At 46.4% G+C, this 20,366-nt stretch overlaps 1 protein-coding gene across 2 annotated transcripts in view; it reads left to right on the top strand.

The window, feature by feature from the left end:
• Window positions 1-10,159: 10,159 nt before the first annotated feature.
• The window catches only part of SRPX (sushi repeat containing protein X-linked), a 55,508-nt gene continuing 45,301 nt past the window's right edge, over window positions 10,160-20,366 (top strand). For both annotated transcript variants that reach the window (XM_038760175.1, XM_038760174.1), the window contains exon 1: window positions 10,160-10,301. In XM_038760175.1, the coding sequence (XP_038616103.1) occupies window positions 10,187-10,301 (115 nt within the window). In that variant the 5' untranslated portion in view covers window positions 10,160-10,186. The remainder of the gene's footprint in view (window positions 10,302-20,366) is intronic.

Here is a 20,366-nt window from a genome sequence, read left to right as displayed (position 1 = left end):
ACCAACATCCCATTTACTCTCATATAATTTTTTTTAAATTAAAGCTTAATTCTGAATGCCTCTGTAAAGTGACTAAAAGCCCATTATTAGGCGTGAAAATCCCGAAATGTAGGCTGGTTGCTCACCACCTAAATTATGGCTGGAAGGACCCAAATAGGTCCTGCTTTCAGAGACAAATCCGAGGGGTAGTTGGCCTAGAAATCTATCCTCTCCCTAGCCTATTCTCCCTCTCTTCTGCTTTATTCATTCATTCAATCGTATTTGTTGAGTGCCTATCATGTGCAGAGCACTGTACTAAGCGCTTAGGAGCGTTAAATACAATACCTTACCCTTGTGCTCTCAAGCACATCCTCAGGCGTTTTGACACCCCATTCCCCCCCGCCCCCCAGCCCTTATGTTCTGATCCCTAAAGTTTCCCTACCTGTGATGACTTATTTTGCTGCTGGTCTCCCCTCCACTAGATTGTAAACTCCTCGTGGGCAGGGATTGGTTCCACAAACTGAACTCTAGTACAGCGCTCCGCCCACAGTAAACTGGCTCAGTGAATGACACTAATCCTTTGAAAAATGGATTCCCCTTTGCCATCCCCTTCACCTAGACCACCCTCTCAATAACAGATAGGGGACAGAGCAGCTGAAGCTTAGAATGATGGATGTGAAACCGGGTGAATGCTCTACTATTTTGTCCTTATCCTTAATCTACTTTAATATAATAATAATAATTATTATGGTATTTATTAAGTGCTTACTATGTGCCAAGCACTGTTCTAAGCACTGGGGTAGATCCAAGGCAGTCAGGTTGTCCCACGTGGGGCTCACAGTCTTAATCCCCATTTTACAGATGAGGTAACTGAGGCATAGAGAAGTGAAGTGACTTGCCCAAGGTCAGACAGCAAACAAGTGGCAGAGTGGGGATTAGAACCCATGCCCTCTGACTCCCAAGCCTGAGCTCTTGCTACTAGGCCATGCTGCTTTAATACCCATCTCCCCTGTAGACTATAAGCTCCTTGTGGACAGGAATCGTATCTACCAAATCTGTATTGCCCTTTTCCGAGTTTTTTTATGATATTTGTTAAGCACTTACTATGTGCCAGGCACTGTTCTAAGCACTGGGGTAGATACAGAGTGATCAGGTTGGACATGGTACATGTCCCCCATGGGGCTCACAGGCTTAAACCCCATTTTAACCCCACTTTTTGGTAACTGAGGCTCCAAAAAGTGAAGTAACATGCCCCAGGTAATACAGCCGATGAGTGGCAGAGTAAGGATCAGAACTCGGTGCCCTCTAACCTCCAGGCTTTATCCACTAGGCCACACTGGTTCCCTGTGTGCTTCTACAGTGCTCTGCACACCATAAGCACTCAGTGAATACCACTGACTGATCGATGATATGGCTATCCTATTCCTGCTCATCCAGGGGAAGGGAGCAGTAGCAGTGACAGCAGCAGCAGGTGACAGGAAGTTGGAGTCACGCCACAGCCTTCTCACTGCACTCTGGGCTGCCACCTTGCCGGCTGACTGGTTTTGACCTCACCTCCTCTGCGACTTCCCGGATTCCCTGCCACAGTCCCTGCCTTCGTCATCGTGGTGAGTGGTTTGGGGTGCGTGGGCATTTTGGCTCTTCTGTGGTTCACTCTTTGGATCTCTCTCTCCAGCAGTCAATTAAACAATGGTATTTACTGAACATTTACAGTGTGCAGAACACTGTACTAAGAGCATGTACTAGTGTTAAGTATGATAGAAATAGTAGACATGATCCCTCCTCTTACTTAATCGATGGTATTTGTTGAGCGCTTAAGTAGGGCAGCATGGTCTAGTGAGCGGGACTCAGAGGATGTGGGTTCTAATTCTGACTGTGCCACTCGTCTGCTGGGTAAACTTGAGCAAGTCACTCACCTGTAAAAGGAGGATTCAGACTGTATACCCTGTGTGGGATAGGGACTTTGTTCTACCTGATTATTTTGTATCAACCCGCCCCCCCCCATGCTTAGTACAGTGCTTGGCACTTAATAGGGGCTTAAATATCATTTTTTTTAAAAGGAGCTTACAGTCTGGTGGGACAGATAAGCATGAATGAATTATAAATTTGACCTGTTTTCCTCCTTCTCTTTGAATTGTTTTTCATGTCAGTTGTTTTTCTGACCCAGAAAATTGTTTTTCTGACCCAGGCTTTGAAGAAATTAATCAAAGCTTATGCAACACTAGGGGAAATAGATAATATTTGTATGAATCAGCATTCAGATTTACAAATGTAATGAAGCTAAAAAACCTTCTGAACATAATAATAATGGGATTTTTTAAGCATTTACTATGTGCCAGGCATTGTACTAAGCGCTGGGGTAGATACAAGCAAATTGGGTTGGCCACAGCCCCTGTCCAACATGGAGCCCACAGTCTTCATCCCCATTTTATAGATGAGGTAACTGACTCACAGAGAAGTGAAGTGACTTGCCCAAGGTCACCCAGTTGACAAGTGGTGGAGCCTGGATTAGAACCCAGGTCCTTTTGACTCCCAGGCCGGTGTTCTAGCCAGTAGGCTACACTGCTTCCCTTGGCACCAACATGCTTTGAATAGCCTTTCCTGAAATGAAGGCCCAGTGGACTGAACACCAGGGAGAAAAACCTCCCTTTGCTGACTGGTGAGAGGGTCTGAGAAGCAGTGTGGCATCATCTGCAAAGCTTGACTCTGGCAGTAACTCTGGAAACTCCGTTACTCCGTTACTGTTACCGTAAAACATTCATCAGGTATGATCTATTCTAATACATCAGTTTGGAGCCTTTGAAGTTTTGTTTGTCTCTGCGACTCACAGCCTAAGTAACACAATCATTAACAGTTGAGGTAAACACCAACAAAGTGAGGTCAAAGTGGTACAGCTTCTTGGAGAAAAAAAACAATTGAATCCCTTATACGATCCTCATTATCCCAGTGTTATTTCCAATGGAACAGACTGTAGCTGCAGAAAACATTTCTACCTTATCTAAGTTGCAAATATAGGTCTGATAGTCCATCAATTCCCTAGGTTTTAGACCTGTCACCTTTAGGCCAGATCCTCAAATTAGTGTGCGAACCCCTGAAACCTTGCTCTTTTAATTTCCCTGTGCTCACTAAGGCCCATTTCCTTAGGACCCACCGCGAGCAGAGATGGGGGCCAAAGAAATGTGAAGAACGTACTGTTCCTTAAACATGTTGAACCTCCCCTTCCTCTAGATTAACGTTAACATGCCCAGGCTTGTCTCTCGGGGCCCAGGGATTTTAAATAATCTGAATCAGAATCTGAGGCACTCTTCTCTCCCAACACTGAGCTATTGCTCAAACCTTCCTTCCCTCCCTCCCATCTGGAATTCCGTCCCCCTTCACACATGACAGGCCAGAACAGCTCTCCCCAATCTTCAAATCTCTTCTGAAACCACATCTTCCCCGGCTGGTTTATCATGATCCACTTCTAATCTCCCCATTTTATATTCCCCCAATTTGCCGCTTTATCATTTCTGTACTTCCCTGTCCATTCACTGAAATACTTAGGGACATAACTTTATATTTGATTACTTCATCCTAGTCCTAATGTATTTTAGCATCTTAAAGAGCAGGGATCACATATACTCATTTTAGTATAATCATTCATTCATTCAATCGTATTTATTGACCACTTACTGTGTGCAGAGCACTGTACTAAGCGCTTGGGAAGTACAGGTTGGCAACACATAGAGACGGTCCCTACCCAACAGTGGGCTCACAGTCTAGAAGGGGGAGACAGAGAACAAAATAAAACATATTAACAAAATAAAATAAATAGAATATGTACAAGTAAAATAAATAGAGTAATAAATACATGCAAAAGATCACTATGGCTTAATTATGAAGTAGGATTTGTGCCCTGCCAAGCACAAAATGAGAGTCAAAGGTCATAGTGGAGAAGCAGTGAGGCCTAGTGGAAATACCAAATGCCTGAGAGTCAGAGGACCTGATCCCAGTTCTGCCACTTGTCTGTTGTGTGACCTTGGGCAAGTCACTTCACTTTTCTGTGCCTCAGTTACCTCATCTGTAAAATCTGTTCTTGGATGTCCTCCTGTCACCTCAAAGTTAGTAAGGCTAAAACTGAACTTCGTGTCTTCCCACCCAAACCCTTCCTCCTGCTCACTTTCCCATCACTGTAGACGGCACCACCATCTCTCCTCACAAGCCTATAACTTCAGCATTATGCATGACTCCTCTGTCATTCAACCCACATATTCAAGCCGCCACTAAATCCTTTGTTCTACCTTCACATCGCTGAAATCTGCCCCTTCCTCTCCATCCAAGCTGCTACCCTAATACAAGCCCTTATCCTATCCTGCCTTGATTATTATTTCAGCCTCCTTGCTGAACCTCCCTGCCTCCTGTTCTCTCCCGACTTCAGTCCATACTTCATTCTGTGGCCTGGATCATTTTCCTACAAAAATGTTCAGACCATGTTTTCCTGCACCTCAAGAACCTCCAGTGATTGCCCAGCCACCTCCACATCAGAAAGTACTCACTATTGGCTTTAAAGCACTCAATCACCTTGCCCCCTCCTACCTCACCTACAACCCAGCCCGCTCACTTCACTCCTCACTCTTCACTCCTCTAATGCTAACCTTCTCACTATACCTCAATCTCATTTCCCTCGCCCACATCCCGCCTCTGGCCTTGACACCCTCCCTCATATCAGATGGACAATTGCTGTCCCCGCCTTCAAAGTGTTATCGAAGGCACGTCTCCTCCAAGAAGCCTTCCCTGACCAAGCCCTCCTCTCCTCTTCGCCCTCTCCCTTCTGCATCACCCTGACTTGTTCCCTTCATTCATCCCCCGCTCCCAGCCTCATGGCACTTATGTATACACCATTTATTTATTTATACTAACATCTGTCTCCCGCTAGACTGTGAGCTCATTGTGGGCAGGGAATGTATCTGTGTGTTGTATTGTACTCTCCCAGGTGCTTAGTACGGTGCTTTGCACACAGTAAGCTCCCAATAAATACAACTGAATGAATAAAATGGGGATTTAATAATAGTAATACTAATTACGGTATCTGTTAAGTGCTTTCTATGTGCAAGCACCGTAATAAGCACTAAGCGCTGGGGTTGATACAAGATTAGCAGGTTGTCCCAGGTGGGGCTCACAGTCATAGTCTCCATTTTATAGATGAGGTAATTGAGGCACAGAGAAGTTAAGTGGCTTGCCCAAGGTCACACAGCAGACAAGTGGCAAAGACGGGATTAGAACCCACGACCTCCGACTCCCAAGCCCATGCTCTTTCCTCTAAGCCACGTTGCTTCTGTGAGCACCATGTGGGACATGGACTGTGTCCAACCTGATTATCTTGTATCTACCCCAGCGCTTAGTACAGTGCCTGGCTCATAGTATGTGCTTAATACCACACAAAAACCCACTTTAATGTGTGTGTGTATGTTTATATATGTATATAGCGGAAGGTGACCACTTTGATCTAGGAGTCTTGCAGGGCTTTCACAACTCACAAGACATCAACTGACTATACAAGTCATGTAGGGTTAGCCACTCTGAAGGGTGGTGAGGAGCAACAAGTTAAGGCTGCTGCTGCCGCCCAGGAAATTCTGGTTCTGTAGATAAGCCGATAACATCAAATTTCCTTGGGGCTCGACACTAAATCTACTCAAAAAAAAAAAAAAAAAGCTGCTTTTCACAGGCACTATATCACCCACACGCACCCACTTAATTTACTCCAAAAAAAGTCAGTTTTTACAGTTTCTCTCTCTTTCTCACCCCACCCCCAACCCCCCGACTGCCATTATGAGAATTTCAGTTCAGGTATGTGCTACCAGACGGTGTCCATGTCCAGAAACTTCACAGCCGCTTTGATGAGCTGATCTTTGCTTCGCTGAGATGGGTTGTCCAAAGAAGTGTTGCATAGTGTGGTCAAATGCATGGTGTAAATCCTTAGTCATTTGCTCTGCTCACAGTTAAGTGCTCAATAATGACTATCGATTGAAATCCTTTAAGAGATTGTCTTTGTTCCCTGGATATGTGGTATTCCCCCATCCCCCTTTCATTTTGTCTTTGTCCATCTTTTCTTCTCTTCTTTTCTCCCTCCGTCTCTCAAATGAGAATTCCCAGCCCCTGTGTTTCTAGCCTAGGAAGTAATAACTTGCTCTCATGTATAAAATATAACTGAAGGGAAGCCTTCCATGCACAGATCAGGATTAACTTTTCAGTGTTATTTCAAAGTAATCTGAAATGTATGTTTTCTTCTTACGTTTCCTCTGATTTTCAATTTTTTTTTTTAGAGTGTCCAGTTAAGCAACACTATTTTGGCATCATGCCTGGAATCAGATACTTGGAAGAAACAATTTAGGTGAAGTTAAAAGTGAGTTTAATTTTGCCAGACATTCTTAAATCATCAATATTTAAAACTGACAAGATAGGAACAGTTTAACTGTTAGTATCTTGTATCAACACTGTGATGTTTACTTCCTCTTCTAAGAAAATGCCAAGAAGATAGAGTCAAGGAGTCCGAGAATCTGATTTCAGGGCTTGTGTTTATTTGAGTGATTATTATGTGCAAGTTAACAGAAAAAATTCGTCAGTAATAGGAGTGAAGATGACTTGATCCATAAAAGCAAAACCAAAGAAAGATTATAGGCTTCTAGACTGTAAATTCCTTTCATTCATTCATTCATTCAATCATATTTATTGAGCACTTACTGTGTGCAGAGCACTGTACTAAGCATTTGGGAAGTACAAGTTGGCAACGTATAGAGACGGTCCCTACCCAACAGTGGGTTCGCAGTCTAGGGATCACATCTGCCAACTCTTTTGTATCGTACTTTTTCAAATACTCAATACAGTGTTCTGCACCCAGTAAGAGCTCAGTAAATGTCATTAATCGACTGAAAAAGACAAAGATTAGGCATAGTCATTAGAAAATACATCTCCTTTATAGGGTTATCGTTTCTGGCTCGGTATCCGATTTCTGCCCTAGGTCTGTTGGACTTAAAGCTCATTATGGGCAGGGAATGGGGCAACTAATTCTGTTGTAATAATAATAATGATGGTATTTGTTAAGCACTTACTATGTGCCAAGCATTGTTCTAAACATTGGGTACTCTCCCAAGAGCTCAGGACAGTGCTCTGCACATAGTAAACTGTCAATCAATACCTCCGATCATTGACTTCTTCTGTGACTTTATTCAAGTCACTTAACCTCACCCTGCTTCATCACTTTACTTTTGGCACAATGGTGGGTGCAAACTGTTTGCAAAATTCTGGGAAATAAAGCCCACTAAATCAAGCACCTGGGGAAAACACAATACAAAATCTCCCTACCCAGAAATGAGTAATAGGTTATCAAACAATGTTATTCCAAGTTGGCTAAAATGCTTAGACCTTGGCCCAAGTTCATCAGGGTTTCTTCCTATACTCTGGCCTCTTTGGTGATCTCATACCAATCAAGTCCTTCCAACTGTGGCCAGAGGTCCTAAACCTAAGAAACTTAGATTCTCAGAGGTTTGGCTACCATCGCTCAGTCAGGATGTATTGATGTCAGGAGGAGGAGCTGGGCGAGGCCTTCTTTTAGAGGGACAGCCCCTAAGCCCCCTTTTGAAACCCCTTGGGCTCACCCCACTTCTGTTCTCAGAGTCACGTACTGAGGATGCCTCAGCTGATTGGAGCCTAGAAACTGGAATCCTCCTGGCCCTTCTTTCCTGGCACACAGCTTGCGACAAAATGGTTACCTCTCAACAGCTGTTTTGGGTTGAAATCAGTGTTCTGGGAAATAGAAGCTGAGTTCCGAGGACATGTTGAAGCACGATTACAAGTCCTCCCAGATGATTGTGGGCAGATGGGAAACGACAGTGTGTGGAATTGATGTGAATGGGTCTGAGGGAAAACACTGTGCTGATTATTAAGCTAGAAACTGCCTAAAGCCTAATCTTTATCACACAGTACATGGCACATAGGAGGCACTTAACAAAAACTGGAATTTTTATTATTTATTTCAAGACTGCCAACCAGGTCTCTCCTCACTCATCTTCCCACTTCTCCCATTACTTTTCCATCTGCATTCTTTGATCTTCCCAAGTGAACATTTTCACTGTCTTTCACACTCCTGTCTCTTGTCCTGCCCTGTCTGGAGCCCCCTCCCCACTTCTCCTCTCCCCCTTCTCCTTTCCCCCCCTTCAAAGTCCTCCTGTAGTTTCATCACCTCCAGGAGGGCCTTCCAGGATTCATTTTCTCCTGTCCAGGTTATAGCCTCTGGATCCTCTTTTCAGGATTTATGTAAATATTGGCTTAGATTCTCTACCATTTAAGCACTCATTCGCTTGTCCACCTTTCCATTCTTTTGCATCTTCACTGTAAATTTTCTCTATCTCTCTGGTCTGATTGTAAGCTCCTTGAAGGCGGTGTTGGAGACTTTTGCCTCTCATAATAATAATAGTGTGTGTTAAGTGCTCACTATGTGCCAAGCACTGCTCTAAGCGCTGGGGTAGACACCAGGTAATCATGTCGCCCCACGTGGGGCTCACAGTCTTCATCCCCATTTTCCAGATGAGGTTACTGAGGCACAGAGAAATGAAATGGCATGCCCAAAGTCACACAGCTGACAAGCAGCAGAGCTGGGATTAGAATCCACGACCTCTGATTTCCAAGTCTGGGTTTTTTCCTCTAAGCCACGCTGCTCCCAAGGGCCCAGTCCATTGGCAGGCACTGTTGAAAGTCAGACTGATTCCATGTGTATCTTTTTAAGAAATCATTTCTTGCTCACTTTGAGCCTGGAAGTCAGAATGGCTCAAAGTGAGCAAGAAATGCTCACTTTCTAATTAGAAAGAGTTCTAATCCTGGCTCTACCACACATCTGCAGCCTTGGGCAAGCCACTTAATTTCTCTGTGCCTGCTACCTCATCTGGAAAATGGGAGTGAGTGTGACATTGGGCAAGTTGCTTGGCTTCTCTGGGCCTCAGTTTCCCTCCCCTGTGAAGGGGGGAGATGAAGAGTGTGAGGCCCGGGTGGGCCTCCCTTCTCTCCTTCTCCATCCAAGCCCACACACTCCGCTCCTCTGTCATTGCCAACCTTCTCTCTGGGCCTTGTTCTCACCTGTCCCGCCGCTGACCCTTTGCCCACGTCCTACGTCTGGCCTGGAATGCCCTCCCTCCTCACATCCGCCAAACTAGCACATTTCCCCGCTTCAAAGCCCTACTGAAAGCTCACCTCCTCCAGGAGGCCTTCCCAGACTGAGACCCCCCCCCTTTTCCTCTAATAATAATAATAATGACATTTATTAAGCGCTTACTATGTGAAAAGCACTGTTCTAAGCGCCGGGGAGGTTACAAGGTAATCAGGTTGTCCCACATGGGGCTCACAGTCTTAATCCCCATTTTACAGATGAGGTAACGGAGGCCCAGAGAAGTGAAGTGACTTGCCCAAAGTCACACAGCTGACAAGTGGCGGAGCCGGGATTTGAACCCATGACCTCTGACTCCAAAGCCCGTGCTCTTTCCACTGAGCCATGCTGCTTTTCCTCTGCTCCTCCTCCTCCTCTCCCCATTGCCCCCCCTTCCCTCGCCACAGCACTTATGTATATTTGTACATATTATTCTATTTTATTAACGATGTGCATATATCTATAATTCTATTTATTGATATTGATGCTATTGATGCTTGTCTACTCGTTTTGTTGTCTGTCTCCCCGCCGCTACACTGTGAGCCTGATGTTGGGTAGGGACTGTCTCCATTTGGTGCCAAATTGGACATTCCCAAGCGCTGAATACAGTGCTCTGTACACCGTACGCGCCCAATAAATCCGACTGAACGCATGAATGAATGACAGGGCTCGGATCAGACCCGAGGAGCCTGGATCTTCGGGGTCAGTGAGGCAGGCTCAGGTCGGCGAAGGCCACGAGGGTGGCTAGAGGGTCTGTGAGCCCACTGTTGGGTAGGGACTGTCTCTATATGTTGCCAACTTGTACTTCCCAAGCGCTTAGTACAGTGCCCTGCACACAGTAAGCGCTCAATAAATACGATTGATTGATTGATTGTTGGGATGGGAGGTGTCCGGCAGGCTGCCAGCTGGCCCAGCTAAGCGGGGGGCAGGGCCGGGGGGCTGGAGAAGGGGGAGGAGGAGGAGGAGGAGTTTGCTGTGGCCGTTGGCGGCCCCGGGCCGGGCTCGCCCGTCTCGTCTGCGGGCCGTGCAGCCATGGGGCCGGGCCGGGGGTCCCCCCGGGGGTCGCAGCCCCTCCCGCTCCCGCTGGTGCTGATGGTGCTGATGGTGCTGGTGGGCCTCCAGGCGCCCCTCGGCCGCGGACACCCAGGTAGGACACCCAGGTAGACTGTGAGCCCACTGCTGGGTAGGGACTGTCTCTATATGTTGCCAACTTGTACTTCCCAAGCGCTTAGTACAGTGCTCTGCACAAAGTAAGCGCTCAATAAATACGATTGATTGATTGATTGATTGAAAAGGGGGACCCCGGGGCACACACCTCCCCCCCCCGCCGGGGACCCAGCCCCCAGTCCCGACCCCTCCCTACACCTGGGCCGCCCCGACGGCCCCGGCCGCAAGGGGGCGCCCTCGGGGCCGCGCCACCGCCCTGCGCGTGCACGGGCGGGTTCCCTCGCCACCAAGAGTTCCAGCGCGCACCCCCTGCCCCGTGGGCGCCCGCCGGGCCCGCGCGCTCACCTCCGTGGGAGCGCGCCCCAGGTCCACGTGCGCCCTCCGGTCCGCGCCCGCCCCCTGCTGGGCGCCCCGCGCTGACCGCCCGCCGCACCTCCCTGCTTTCCCCGGGGAAGCTCCCCGCTCGGCCAGGCCAGGCCAGATAACGGTAATAATAATGATAACAATAATGTCGGCATTTGCTAAGCGTTTACTATGTGCAAAGCACTGCTCTAAGCGCTGGGGGGGATACGAGGCGATCAGGTTGTCCCACGTGGGGCTCACGGTCTTCATCCCCATTTTACAGACGAGGGAACTGAGGCCCAGTGAAGTGACTTGCCCAAAGTCACACAGCTGGCAATTGGCGGAGCCGGGATTTGAACCCACGACCTCTGACTCCAAAGCCCGTGCTCTTTCCACTAAGCCACGCTGCTTCTCTAATGATGATGGTATTTGTTAAGCGTCTACTATGTGCCAAGCGCTGGGGGAGATACAAGGTGATTAGGTTGTCCCACGTGGGGCTCACAGTCTTCATCCCCATTTTACAGACGAGGGAACTGAGGCCCAGAGAAGTGAAGTGACTTGCCCAAAGTCACACAGCTGGCAATTGGCGGAGCCGGGATTTGAACCCACGACCTCTGACTCCAAAGCTCGTGCTCTTTCCACTAAGCCACACTGCTTCTCTAATGATGATGGTATTTGTTAAGCATCTACTATGTGCTAAGTGCTGGGGGAGATACAAGGTGATTAGGTTGTCCCACGTGGGGCTCACAGTCTTCATCCCCATTTTACAGATGAGGGAACTGAGGCCCAGGGAAGTGAAGTGACTTTCCTAAAGTCACCCATCCGACAAGTGGCAGAGCTGGGATTAGAACCCACGACCTCTGACTCCCAAGCCCGGGCTTTTTCTGGCAACGGAGTCATTCTTATCCTGCTCCGGGGTCTCTGAAGGTCAGCCGTGGCTTTGGGTTCGTTCGTTCGTGCAGAGCACTGTACTGAGGGCTTGGAAAGTACAGTTTGGCAGCAGATAGAGATGATTCTGATCCAACAAGGGGCTCACAGTCTAGAAGGGAGGAAACAGCCAACAAAACAAAACAAGTAGACAGGCAGCAGTAGCATCAAAATAAATCAAATTGTAGATACATACACATCATTAATAAAAATAAGTAGGCTGCAGGGTAGGCAGGGGCATGGCTTTAGAGGTACTCCACTCACAAGGCTGATGAATCAATCGGTGATCACTGACTTCTAGACTGTGAGCCCCTTGTTGAGTAGTGACTGTATCTGTTGCCAGATTGTACTTTCCAAGCACTTAGTACAGTGCTCTGCACACAGTAAGCTCTCAGTAAATACGATTGAATGAATAAATGTGTGCGGAGCACTGTCCCGAGCACTTGGGAGAGTTCCGTCAAGTAGATGAGATTGCTGCCCTCATCATTGTGGTATTTGTTAAGTTCGTACTGCCTGCCAGGCACTGTACCAAGTAAGCACTGTGGTGGATGCAAGATAATCAGGTTGGATGCTGTCCCTTTCCCACGTGGGGCTCCCAATCTCAATCCTTCATTTTACAGATGAGGTAACTGAGGCCCAGAGAAGTGAAGTGACTTGCCCAGGTTCCCATGGCAGACCAAGGGGCGGAGCCACGATTAGAACCCATGACCTTCAGGACCGTATCACCTACCCGCGGTGACGGGTCCTAAATAATAATAGTAATAGCATTTATTAAGTGCTTACTATGTGCAAAGCACTGTTCTAAGTGCTGGGGAGGTTACAAGGTGATCAAGTTGTTCCACAGGAGGCTCACAGTCAGTCCCCATTTTACAGATCAGATAACTGAGGCACAGAGAAGTTGTGACTTGCTCAAAGTCACACAGCTGACAATTGGCGGAGCGAGGATTTGAACCCATGACCACTGACTCCAAAGCCCGTACTCTTTTCACTGAGCCACATTGCTTCTCAGGTTGGGGAATTGTAAAGAAAAGTTTGCTCAAATTGCCATGGCGGTTAGCAAGGAAAGTGGGTGGTGGGTAGGTACTCAATAAGTGGCAATTGAGTGCTTACTGTGGGCACAGCATGATACTAAGCACTTGGGAGAGATCAGCACAGTTGAGTTGGGAGGTATGACCCCCTGTCCGCCAAGGACCGTATGGATCCCAGGAGTTCAAGGGGTGCTTTGATTTAAGTACAGACAGGGTTCTGAAGAATTGGTCATTTCCATCCCCAGCCTCTCTAATACATCCATCCATGGTATTTATTGAGTGCTTACTGTTTGCAGAGCGCCGTACAATACAACAGAGTTGCTAGACATATTACCTACCTGCCTTGTCATGTCTCTATTTGAAGTTTTGGGTTGATAGGCTGCAGCACCACCCAGTTAGTCACCCCATTTTAATATCCCTGGAAGTATAATAGAGGATTCAGAATGAAAAGGGTTAATGATAAAAATAATAATTGTGGTACCTATTAAGTGCTTATTATGGACCGGGCACTGTACTAAGAGCTGGTTTGGATACAAGTAAATTGGATCGGATATAGTCCCTGTCCCACATAAGGTTCACCGCCTTAGTCTCCGTTTAACAGATGAGGTAACTGAGGCCCAGAGAAGTGAAGTGATTCACCCAGGGTCATGTAGCTGGGATTAGAACCCGAATCCTTCTGACTCCCAGGCTGTATCCATTAGAACAAGCTGCTTCTCTAAGCAGCTAAATTCACCCCAAGTTCACTGCTCTAAATTGATGCCAAGTGTGTGGATAATCCAGAGACCCGAATGCACCTGAATTACCCATAAGCATAGTTTTGATAGTGCTCTGAAATGAACTTTTAAGCCCACTCTACCTGTGGCTCCTATTCCCTTCTTCCTGAAAATGATTTGTAAAGTTGAAACTGGAGGCCTTCACTTTTTTATACATAAAGTGTCCCAAAATCCTCCTCCATGGAATGAAAGCCTGATGGGGCATACATGTCATCTGTGATACAACTCAAAATCAGTCCGTCTGTCGTATTTATAGAAAGCTTACTCTGAACAGTAAACCAATCAATTATATTTATTGAGTGCTTAGTATGTGCAGTGCTTCCAGCGCTCAGTACAGTGCCTGGCACACAGTAAGTGCTTAACATAACATCATAATTATTATTATTATTATGAACTAAGCGCTTGGGAGAATTAGCAGATACGTTCCCTGCCCATAATGAACAGGAGAGTACAGTAGTGTAGGTTGGATACAGTCCCTGTCCCACATAGAGCTTGCAGTCTCAATCCCCATTCTACAGATGAGGTCACCGAGGCCCAGAGTAGTGAAGCCACTTGCCCAAGGCCACACAGCAGACAAGTGGCGGAGCCGGGAATTTACAGTAGATTGGGGAACGTTGAGTTGGAGCAGCCCATAGACGACGAATATTCCGGAAAAAGTAACGAGGGCGTGAATTCGTGAATCTAGATTCTGCTTGCTGGCTACAAAAGTTACTTTTAGGTGTCTAAGTGAGCTCTGCTTAAGCAATCGTTTTCCCCACGGGGGCTGTAAAATGAGAAACGAACTGCAGTCTCAAGCCTAAATTTGTATTTATTGTTTTTCTTGGCCGCTTCTCTGTAGCCCCTTCCAAAGAAGCGAGGTTGGAATGCTTTCCTTACTCAACCCAAAAATGTTTGCTTTGTCAATTCCTTTTTCAAACACAACAACCGAACCTGGTCGTAGAAATGGAAGAAAACGATTTTTAGGAATAAGCCTTTCTGTAATGAAACAATCTGTGCTTGTACCCAAATTACAACTAACCCGAGGTGGAAAAAATCACTTGGAAAAAAAAACCTTCCCCCCCCTCATGTTTCAAAGGCTTCTCGATTTGTAGGGAGCTGGTGATGCCAACCTTCCTTGGAATCTCATGTAGCCAACACTACGACTCTTCTCGACCCATTGCATTCCGGTCTGAGGGCCAGAAAATCTCACAAATTTTAATGCTTCTTCTGGCCTGTCTCTGTTTTCCTAAAACATAGGATACAGTCTATATCCAGAGTACAGTACGGCAGAATTGGCAGGCACTTTCCCTGCCCATAATGAACTTAGAGTCTAGTGGGGGAGACGTGCATTAATATAAATACCTTATTTATAATATCTAAAGATATGTACTTGAGTTGTGGGGTTGGTGGTGACGTGACTGTCAAATGCCCAAAGGTCTCAGATCCTACCACATAGGCAACACTGAAGGGAGAGAAAACCAGGGAAAAGAGGGCTTCATCTGGGAAGGCCTCTTGGAGGAGGTAGGACTTTGATAAGGTTTTGAAGGTGGGGTGGTCTGGTGTATATGGAGGGGGAGGGAATTTCAGGCTAGGGGGAGGATATGGGAAAGGGTTCCGTGGTGAGATAGACGAGAGTTTACAATATATTGGGATAGGCAGGGTAAAATGGCAGAGTTTTGGATTACGTATGTAAGTGCTGTGGCAGTGGGGGGATTATAAAAGTTCTTAGGGGATATCAAAGTACATTGGTGACACAGTAAGGGGGGACTGAAGAGTGGGGAAATAAGAAGTTAATCAGGGAAGGCTTCTTGGAGGAGCAATAAGTAGGGTGGTATGGGTGGGCTGGATTGTAGTGGGAGATGTGAGGTAAAGGAGGAGGGGGAGAGCCTTAAAGCCGATGGTCCGGAGCTTCTGTTTGATGTGGAGATGGGTCAGTCAGTCAATTGATTGTATTTATTGAGCGTGTACTGTGTGCAGGGCCCTGTACCAAGCACTTGGGATAGTACAATAGAACAATGAACAGGCACGTTCCCTGACCACACGAGCATAAAGTCAAGAGGGAGAGACAGACGTTAACAGAAATATGTAAATTACAGATAGGATAATTACAGACATTTATTTGCGGACTCACCCACCTCCTCATAGAATCCCTGTTTCCTCACCCTTTGCTGATTGTGTTGGATTATATATCATGCCAGCCTGGGCTTCAATAGCACGGTCTTTATGGGTTTTGGATGGAGTGTGTCGTTATAAGGAGTGTCTTTGTGGATATGCCTAGGTGTAGAGTTCGAAAAAGCGTTTGGCAGCTGACAGTCTCCTTCTCAATGGGGGGTTCACCCAGAGTCTTCCTCCAATTCTAGCTGAATTGTCTGTTCAGATTTCAGTATGTGGTGGTATCTAATAATAATAATAATAATCGTAATAACTATGGTATTTGTTAGGTGCTTACTATGTGCCAGGCACTATACTAAGTACGTAGTCTCAATCCCTGTTTTACAGATGAGGTAAGTAAAGCCCAGAGAAGTGAAGTGACTTGCCCAGGGTGACACGGCAGGCAAGTGGCATAGCCCAGGATTAGAACCCATATCCTTCTGGCTCGTAGGCCTGTGCTCTATCCACTATGCCATGGGAGAGCAGATTTCACATAGACCTTCCAGGATCCTTCCTCCCAATAAATCCAACACTTCCAGTTCCACCTGTATGATTAATGTCGTGGTAAAGAACAGAATAGTAATGATCTGCTGGGTAATAGGGCGTTTGGATCTGGGGTTTGAATGTCGTGTCTTCCTATACAATAATTATGGCACTTTTTGAGGACTCACTATGTGCCAAGCACTGTACTAAGCATTGGGGAAAGTTACAAGGTTATTAGGTTGAACATAGTCTCTATCCCACAAGGAACTTCCAGTCTAAGTGGAAGGGATTGCAGATCTTGAATTTCCATTTTACAAAGGAGGAAACAGGCATGGTATTTATTTATTTTTTTATGGTATTTTATAGGTACTTACTGTGTGTCAGGCACCACAGTAAGCACTGGGGTAGGTACAAGCTAATCAGGTTGGACACAGTCCATGCCCCACTTGGAGCTCACAGTTTTAACCCCCATTTTGCAGATGAGGGAACTGAGGCATAGAGAAGCGAAGGGACTTGCATTTTGAGCAGGGAATTTTAGCATTCCATTTTTGGTCCAAGTTTGGCCAGACAGCTGGTGGTCTTGACCCTGGGGTCCTCATTTTTTGGGGCGAGTCCCATTCCAGAACAGAGGAGGTTTTTTTTTTCTTTTCCCCAGAGATGGCTGAGTTGGAGCAGTTACTTTCTCCCTTATTGTAAATCACTTAGAAAACAAAGTCCTATTCTTCTTTGGTCTGGGAAACAGCTTGGAAGTTTCACTGGCGCCTTCAAGAAAAGGAGTTTTCTTTAGGGAAGCAGCGTGGTTAAGGTGAAAGAGCATGGGGCTGGGACTCAGAGGGCTTGGGTTCTAATCCTGGGTCTGCCACTTGCCTTGTGAACTTGGGCAAGTCATTTAACTTAGTTTCCTCCTCTGTGAAATGGGGATTAGATTCTACTTCTACTTAGAGTGGGATCCCCATGTGGGACAAGGACTGTGTCCAGCCTGATTACCTTATATCTACCCCAGCTTTTAGTACAGAGTAAGCAGTTAACAAATACCATAAGTATTGTCAATCAATCCTATTTACTGAGCACTTACTGTGTGCAGAGCACTATAAGTGCTTGGGAGAGCACAATGCAATAATAATAATAGTTCTGGAATTTGTTAAGCACTTATGGTGTGCCAGGCACTGTACTACGCACTGGGGTAGATACAAGCAAAACAAGTTGGACACAGTCCCTGTCCCACATGGGGCTCACGTTCTTAATCCCCATTTTACAGATGAGGTAACTGAGGCCCAGAGAAGTGAAGTGATTTGCCCAAGGTCCCACAGCACACAAGTGATGGAGTGGGGATTAGAACCCAGGTCCCTCTGACTCCCAGGACCATGTTCTCTCCACGAGGCCACACTGTTTCTCAAGTTAGTAAAGACATTGCCAGCTGCATGTGACCTTGGGCAAGTCACTTAACTTCTTAGTTTCCTCATCTCTAAAATGGGGATTAAATCCTCGTCTCTTCTAAATAGATTGTGAACCCCATCAAGGACAGGGATTGCGTCCAACCCAAATACCTTGTATCTACCCCAGCGCTTCGGACACAAGCTTGCGTCTTGAGGGGGAGACAGATTCATATAAATAATGTGCCAGTTGCATAAGTGATGCAGAAGGGAGAGGGGTTGAGGGTTTAGTTGGGGAAGACTTCTTGAAGGAGATGTGACTTTAAAAAGACTCTGAAGGTGGAGAGAGTGATAGTCACATACGAAGGGGGAAGAAGTTCTAAGTCAGAGGCAGGATGTGGGATAGAGGTCGGGGAGTGAGATAGATGAGACTGAGGTACCCTGAGTAGGTTGGCGTTAGAGAAGCAAAGTGTGCGGACTGGTTTGTAGTAGGAAATTAGCAAAACAGGAAAGAGAGGGAAAGCTGATGGTAAGGAGCTCCTCCTGCAGAGGTAGATGGGCAGCCAATGGAGGTTTTTGTTGTGTGGGGAAACTTGGACTATATGATTTTTAGAAAAATCATCTGGGCAGCAGAGTGAAGTAAGGACTTAGAGTGAGGAGAAATAGGAGGCAGGAAGGTCAGCAAGGAGGCTGTTGCAGTAGTCAAGGTGGGATATAAGTGCTTTATTTTGTACTCTCCCAAGGGCTTTGTTCACTGCTCTGCACGCAGCAAGTGCTCAATAAATAGTACGGTGCTCTACACACAGTAAGCATTCAATAAATATGATTGAATGAATCAATAAATATGATTGATTGGTCAGTACTTGGATCAGCATGGTCACAGTTTAGATGGAGAGGAAAGGGCAGATATTTCAGATGTCATGAAAGTAGAACTGACAGATTTTGGTAACAGGTTGAATAATGGGTTGAATGAGAGATGAACCAAGGATAATGCCCCAGGTTTCAGGCTTGTGAGACAGGGAGGGTGGTGGTGGTGTTTACAGTGATTGGATAGTCTGAGGGAGGACAAGGTTTGGGTGGGAAGATGAGGAGTTTTCTTTTGGACACCTTAAGTTTGGGCTGTTGGTGGGACATTTAAAAAGAGGTGTCCTGAAGGCAGAAGAAATATGAGACTGCAGTGACGGAGAAAGATCAGGCCTGGAGAAGTAGATTTGTCAACCATGTGCATCAAGGTGGTAGTTGAAATTTTGGGTTCTCCAAGGGTGTGCATGTAAATGGAGAATTGAAGGGGACCCAGAACTGAGCCTTGAGGGTCTCTCACAGTTAGGGGGTGGAAGGCAGAGGAGGAGCCTATGAAAGAGGCTGAAAATAAGCAGCCAGAGAGATGGGAGGAGAACCAGGAGAGGACAATGTCAGCAAAGCCAAGGTTTCTAGAAGAAGAGGGTGGTCCACAGTGCCAGTGGCAGCGGAAGGTGGAGGGTTAGGACGGAGTAGAGGCCGTTGGATTTGGCAAGAAGGAGATCATTGGTGAGCCTGGAGAGGGCAATTTCTTTAGAGTAAAGGGGACAGAAGCCAGATTGGAGGGGGTCAGAGAGAACTGGAGGAGAGGAACTTGAGACAGCGGGTGTAGACAACTCACTCAAGGAGTTTGGAGAGGAATGGTGGGAGGAAGATGGGGCGATAACTGGAGGGAGCTTTGGGGTCAAAGGAGGGTTTTTAAGGATGGGGAGACATGCGCTTGTTTGAAAGCAGTGGATGTGATTTTAAAAAGGCTTTGAAGGTTGAGACAGAGATTATCTGTTGTCTATGAAGCGGGAGGAAGTTCTGGAAAGTGGGCAAGGAGTCGGCAGTGAGATAGACGAGATTGAGATCCGCTGAGTAGGTTGGTGTCGGAGGAATGAAGTCTGCAGGCTGGCTTGTGGTAGGAAATCAGCAAAATAGGGAAGAAGGGGGAAAGCTGATTAAATTCCTTAAAGCCAATGGTAAGGACATCCTTTCTGATATACATATCTGTAATTTACATTAATATCTGTCTCTCCCTCTAGATTCTAAGCTCATTGTGGGCAGGGAATGTGTCCGTAGTACAGTGCTTTGCACACAGTAAGCACTCATTAATACAAGTGAACCAAGGAATGAGTGAGAAGTAGATGGGTAGTTTCAATCCCAAACTGAAAGCAGTTTGAAGCCATTGGAAAGCAAAGAAAGAGTTGACGTTGGCAATCAGGGAGGGAGGAAGAGAGGTGGGTGAATGTAATGAAAACATGTGTTCTTACAGAACTGGATGGACTTGACTCATTCTGGAAATCTGGGCACAAGGATTGAAACCTGAAAACAAAGCTTGGAGTTACCCAGAAGAGTCCTGCTCTTTTTATCTGTACTTCCCAAGCGCTTAGTACAGTGCTCTGCACACATTAAGTGCTCAAATACGATTGATGATGATGATCTGTAGAAAGATATTTTGGGAGCGGGTGAATGGCTTATTGGAATTGGTAGAGCTGGCACTTCCACCCATGGTCGGGGGTGGTTCTTGAGGGATAAGTGGGCAGAGAAAGCTGGGGGACTCTACCCAACCACCTCCCTGCCCGCAAAGCCAGAGTGGCAGGAATGTCTGGGAGTGGATAGAGGCGCATCCGTGGTTTGGGTTGTGAGTTAGCCAGCCAAGAAAATTGAAGAATGTCTCATCTCTGGTTTTCACTGAGTGATTAGGAGGCTGGAAGTGATGGCTTTCTTCAAATCGGGGAGATGAGATGGCTTGTTAAAGATTCCACCGTCCATCGGTCCAGTCACCTCTAATTACTTGTTCACACTCGACAGTCTAATTATCGTTCATCCTAAGGCTTGTCTGATTTTTTTTTCCCTTCAAGGCAAGACGTTTAAAAGTCAAAATCTGTGATGAGGTGTGACAGATGTTTGTTCAAGCTAATAATTCTTCAGATGAAACCATGTAGGTCCCAACACAGATGTTAGGCTATTTCTATGTCAAAAATGC

Source organism: Tachyglossus aculeatus, chromosome 18, assembly GCF_015852505.1.
Source record: "Tachyglossus aculeatus isolate mTacAcu1 chromosome 18, mTacAcu1.pri, whole genome shotgun sequence".
In the NCBI taxonomy this organism is placed as follows: Eukaryota; Metazoa; Chordata; class Mammalia; order Monotremata; family Tachyglossidae; genus Tachyglossus; species Tachyglossus aculeatus.
Note: the sequence above shows the minus strand (reverse complement) of the source record. Positions and strands in the feature narration are given on the sequence as shown.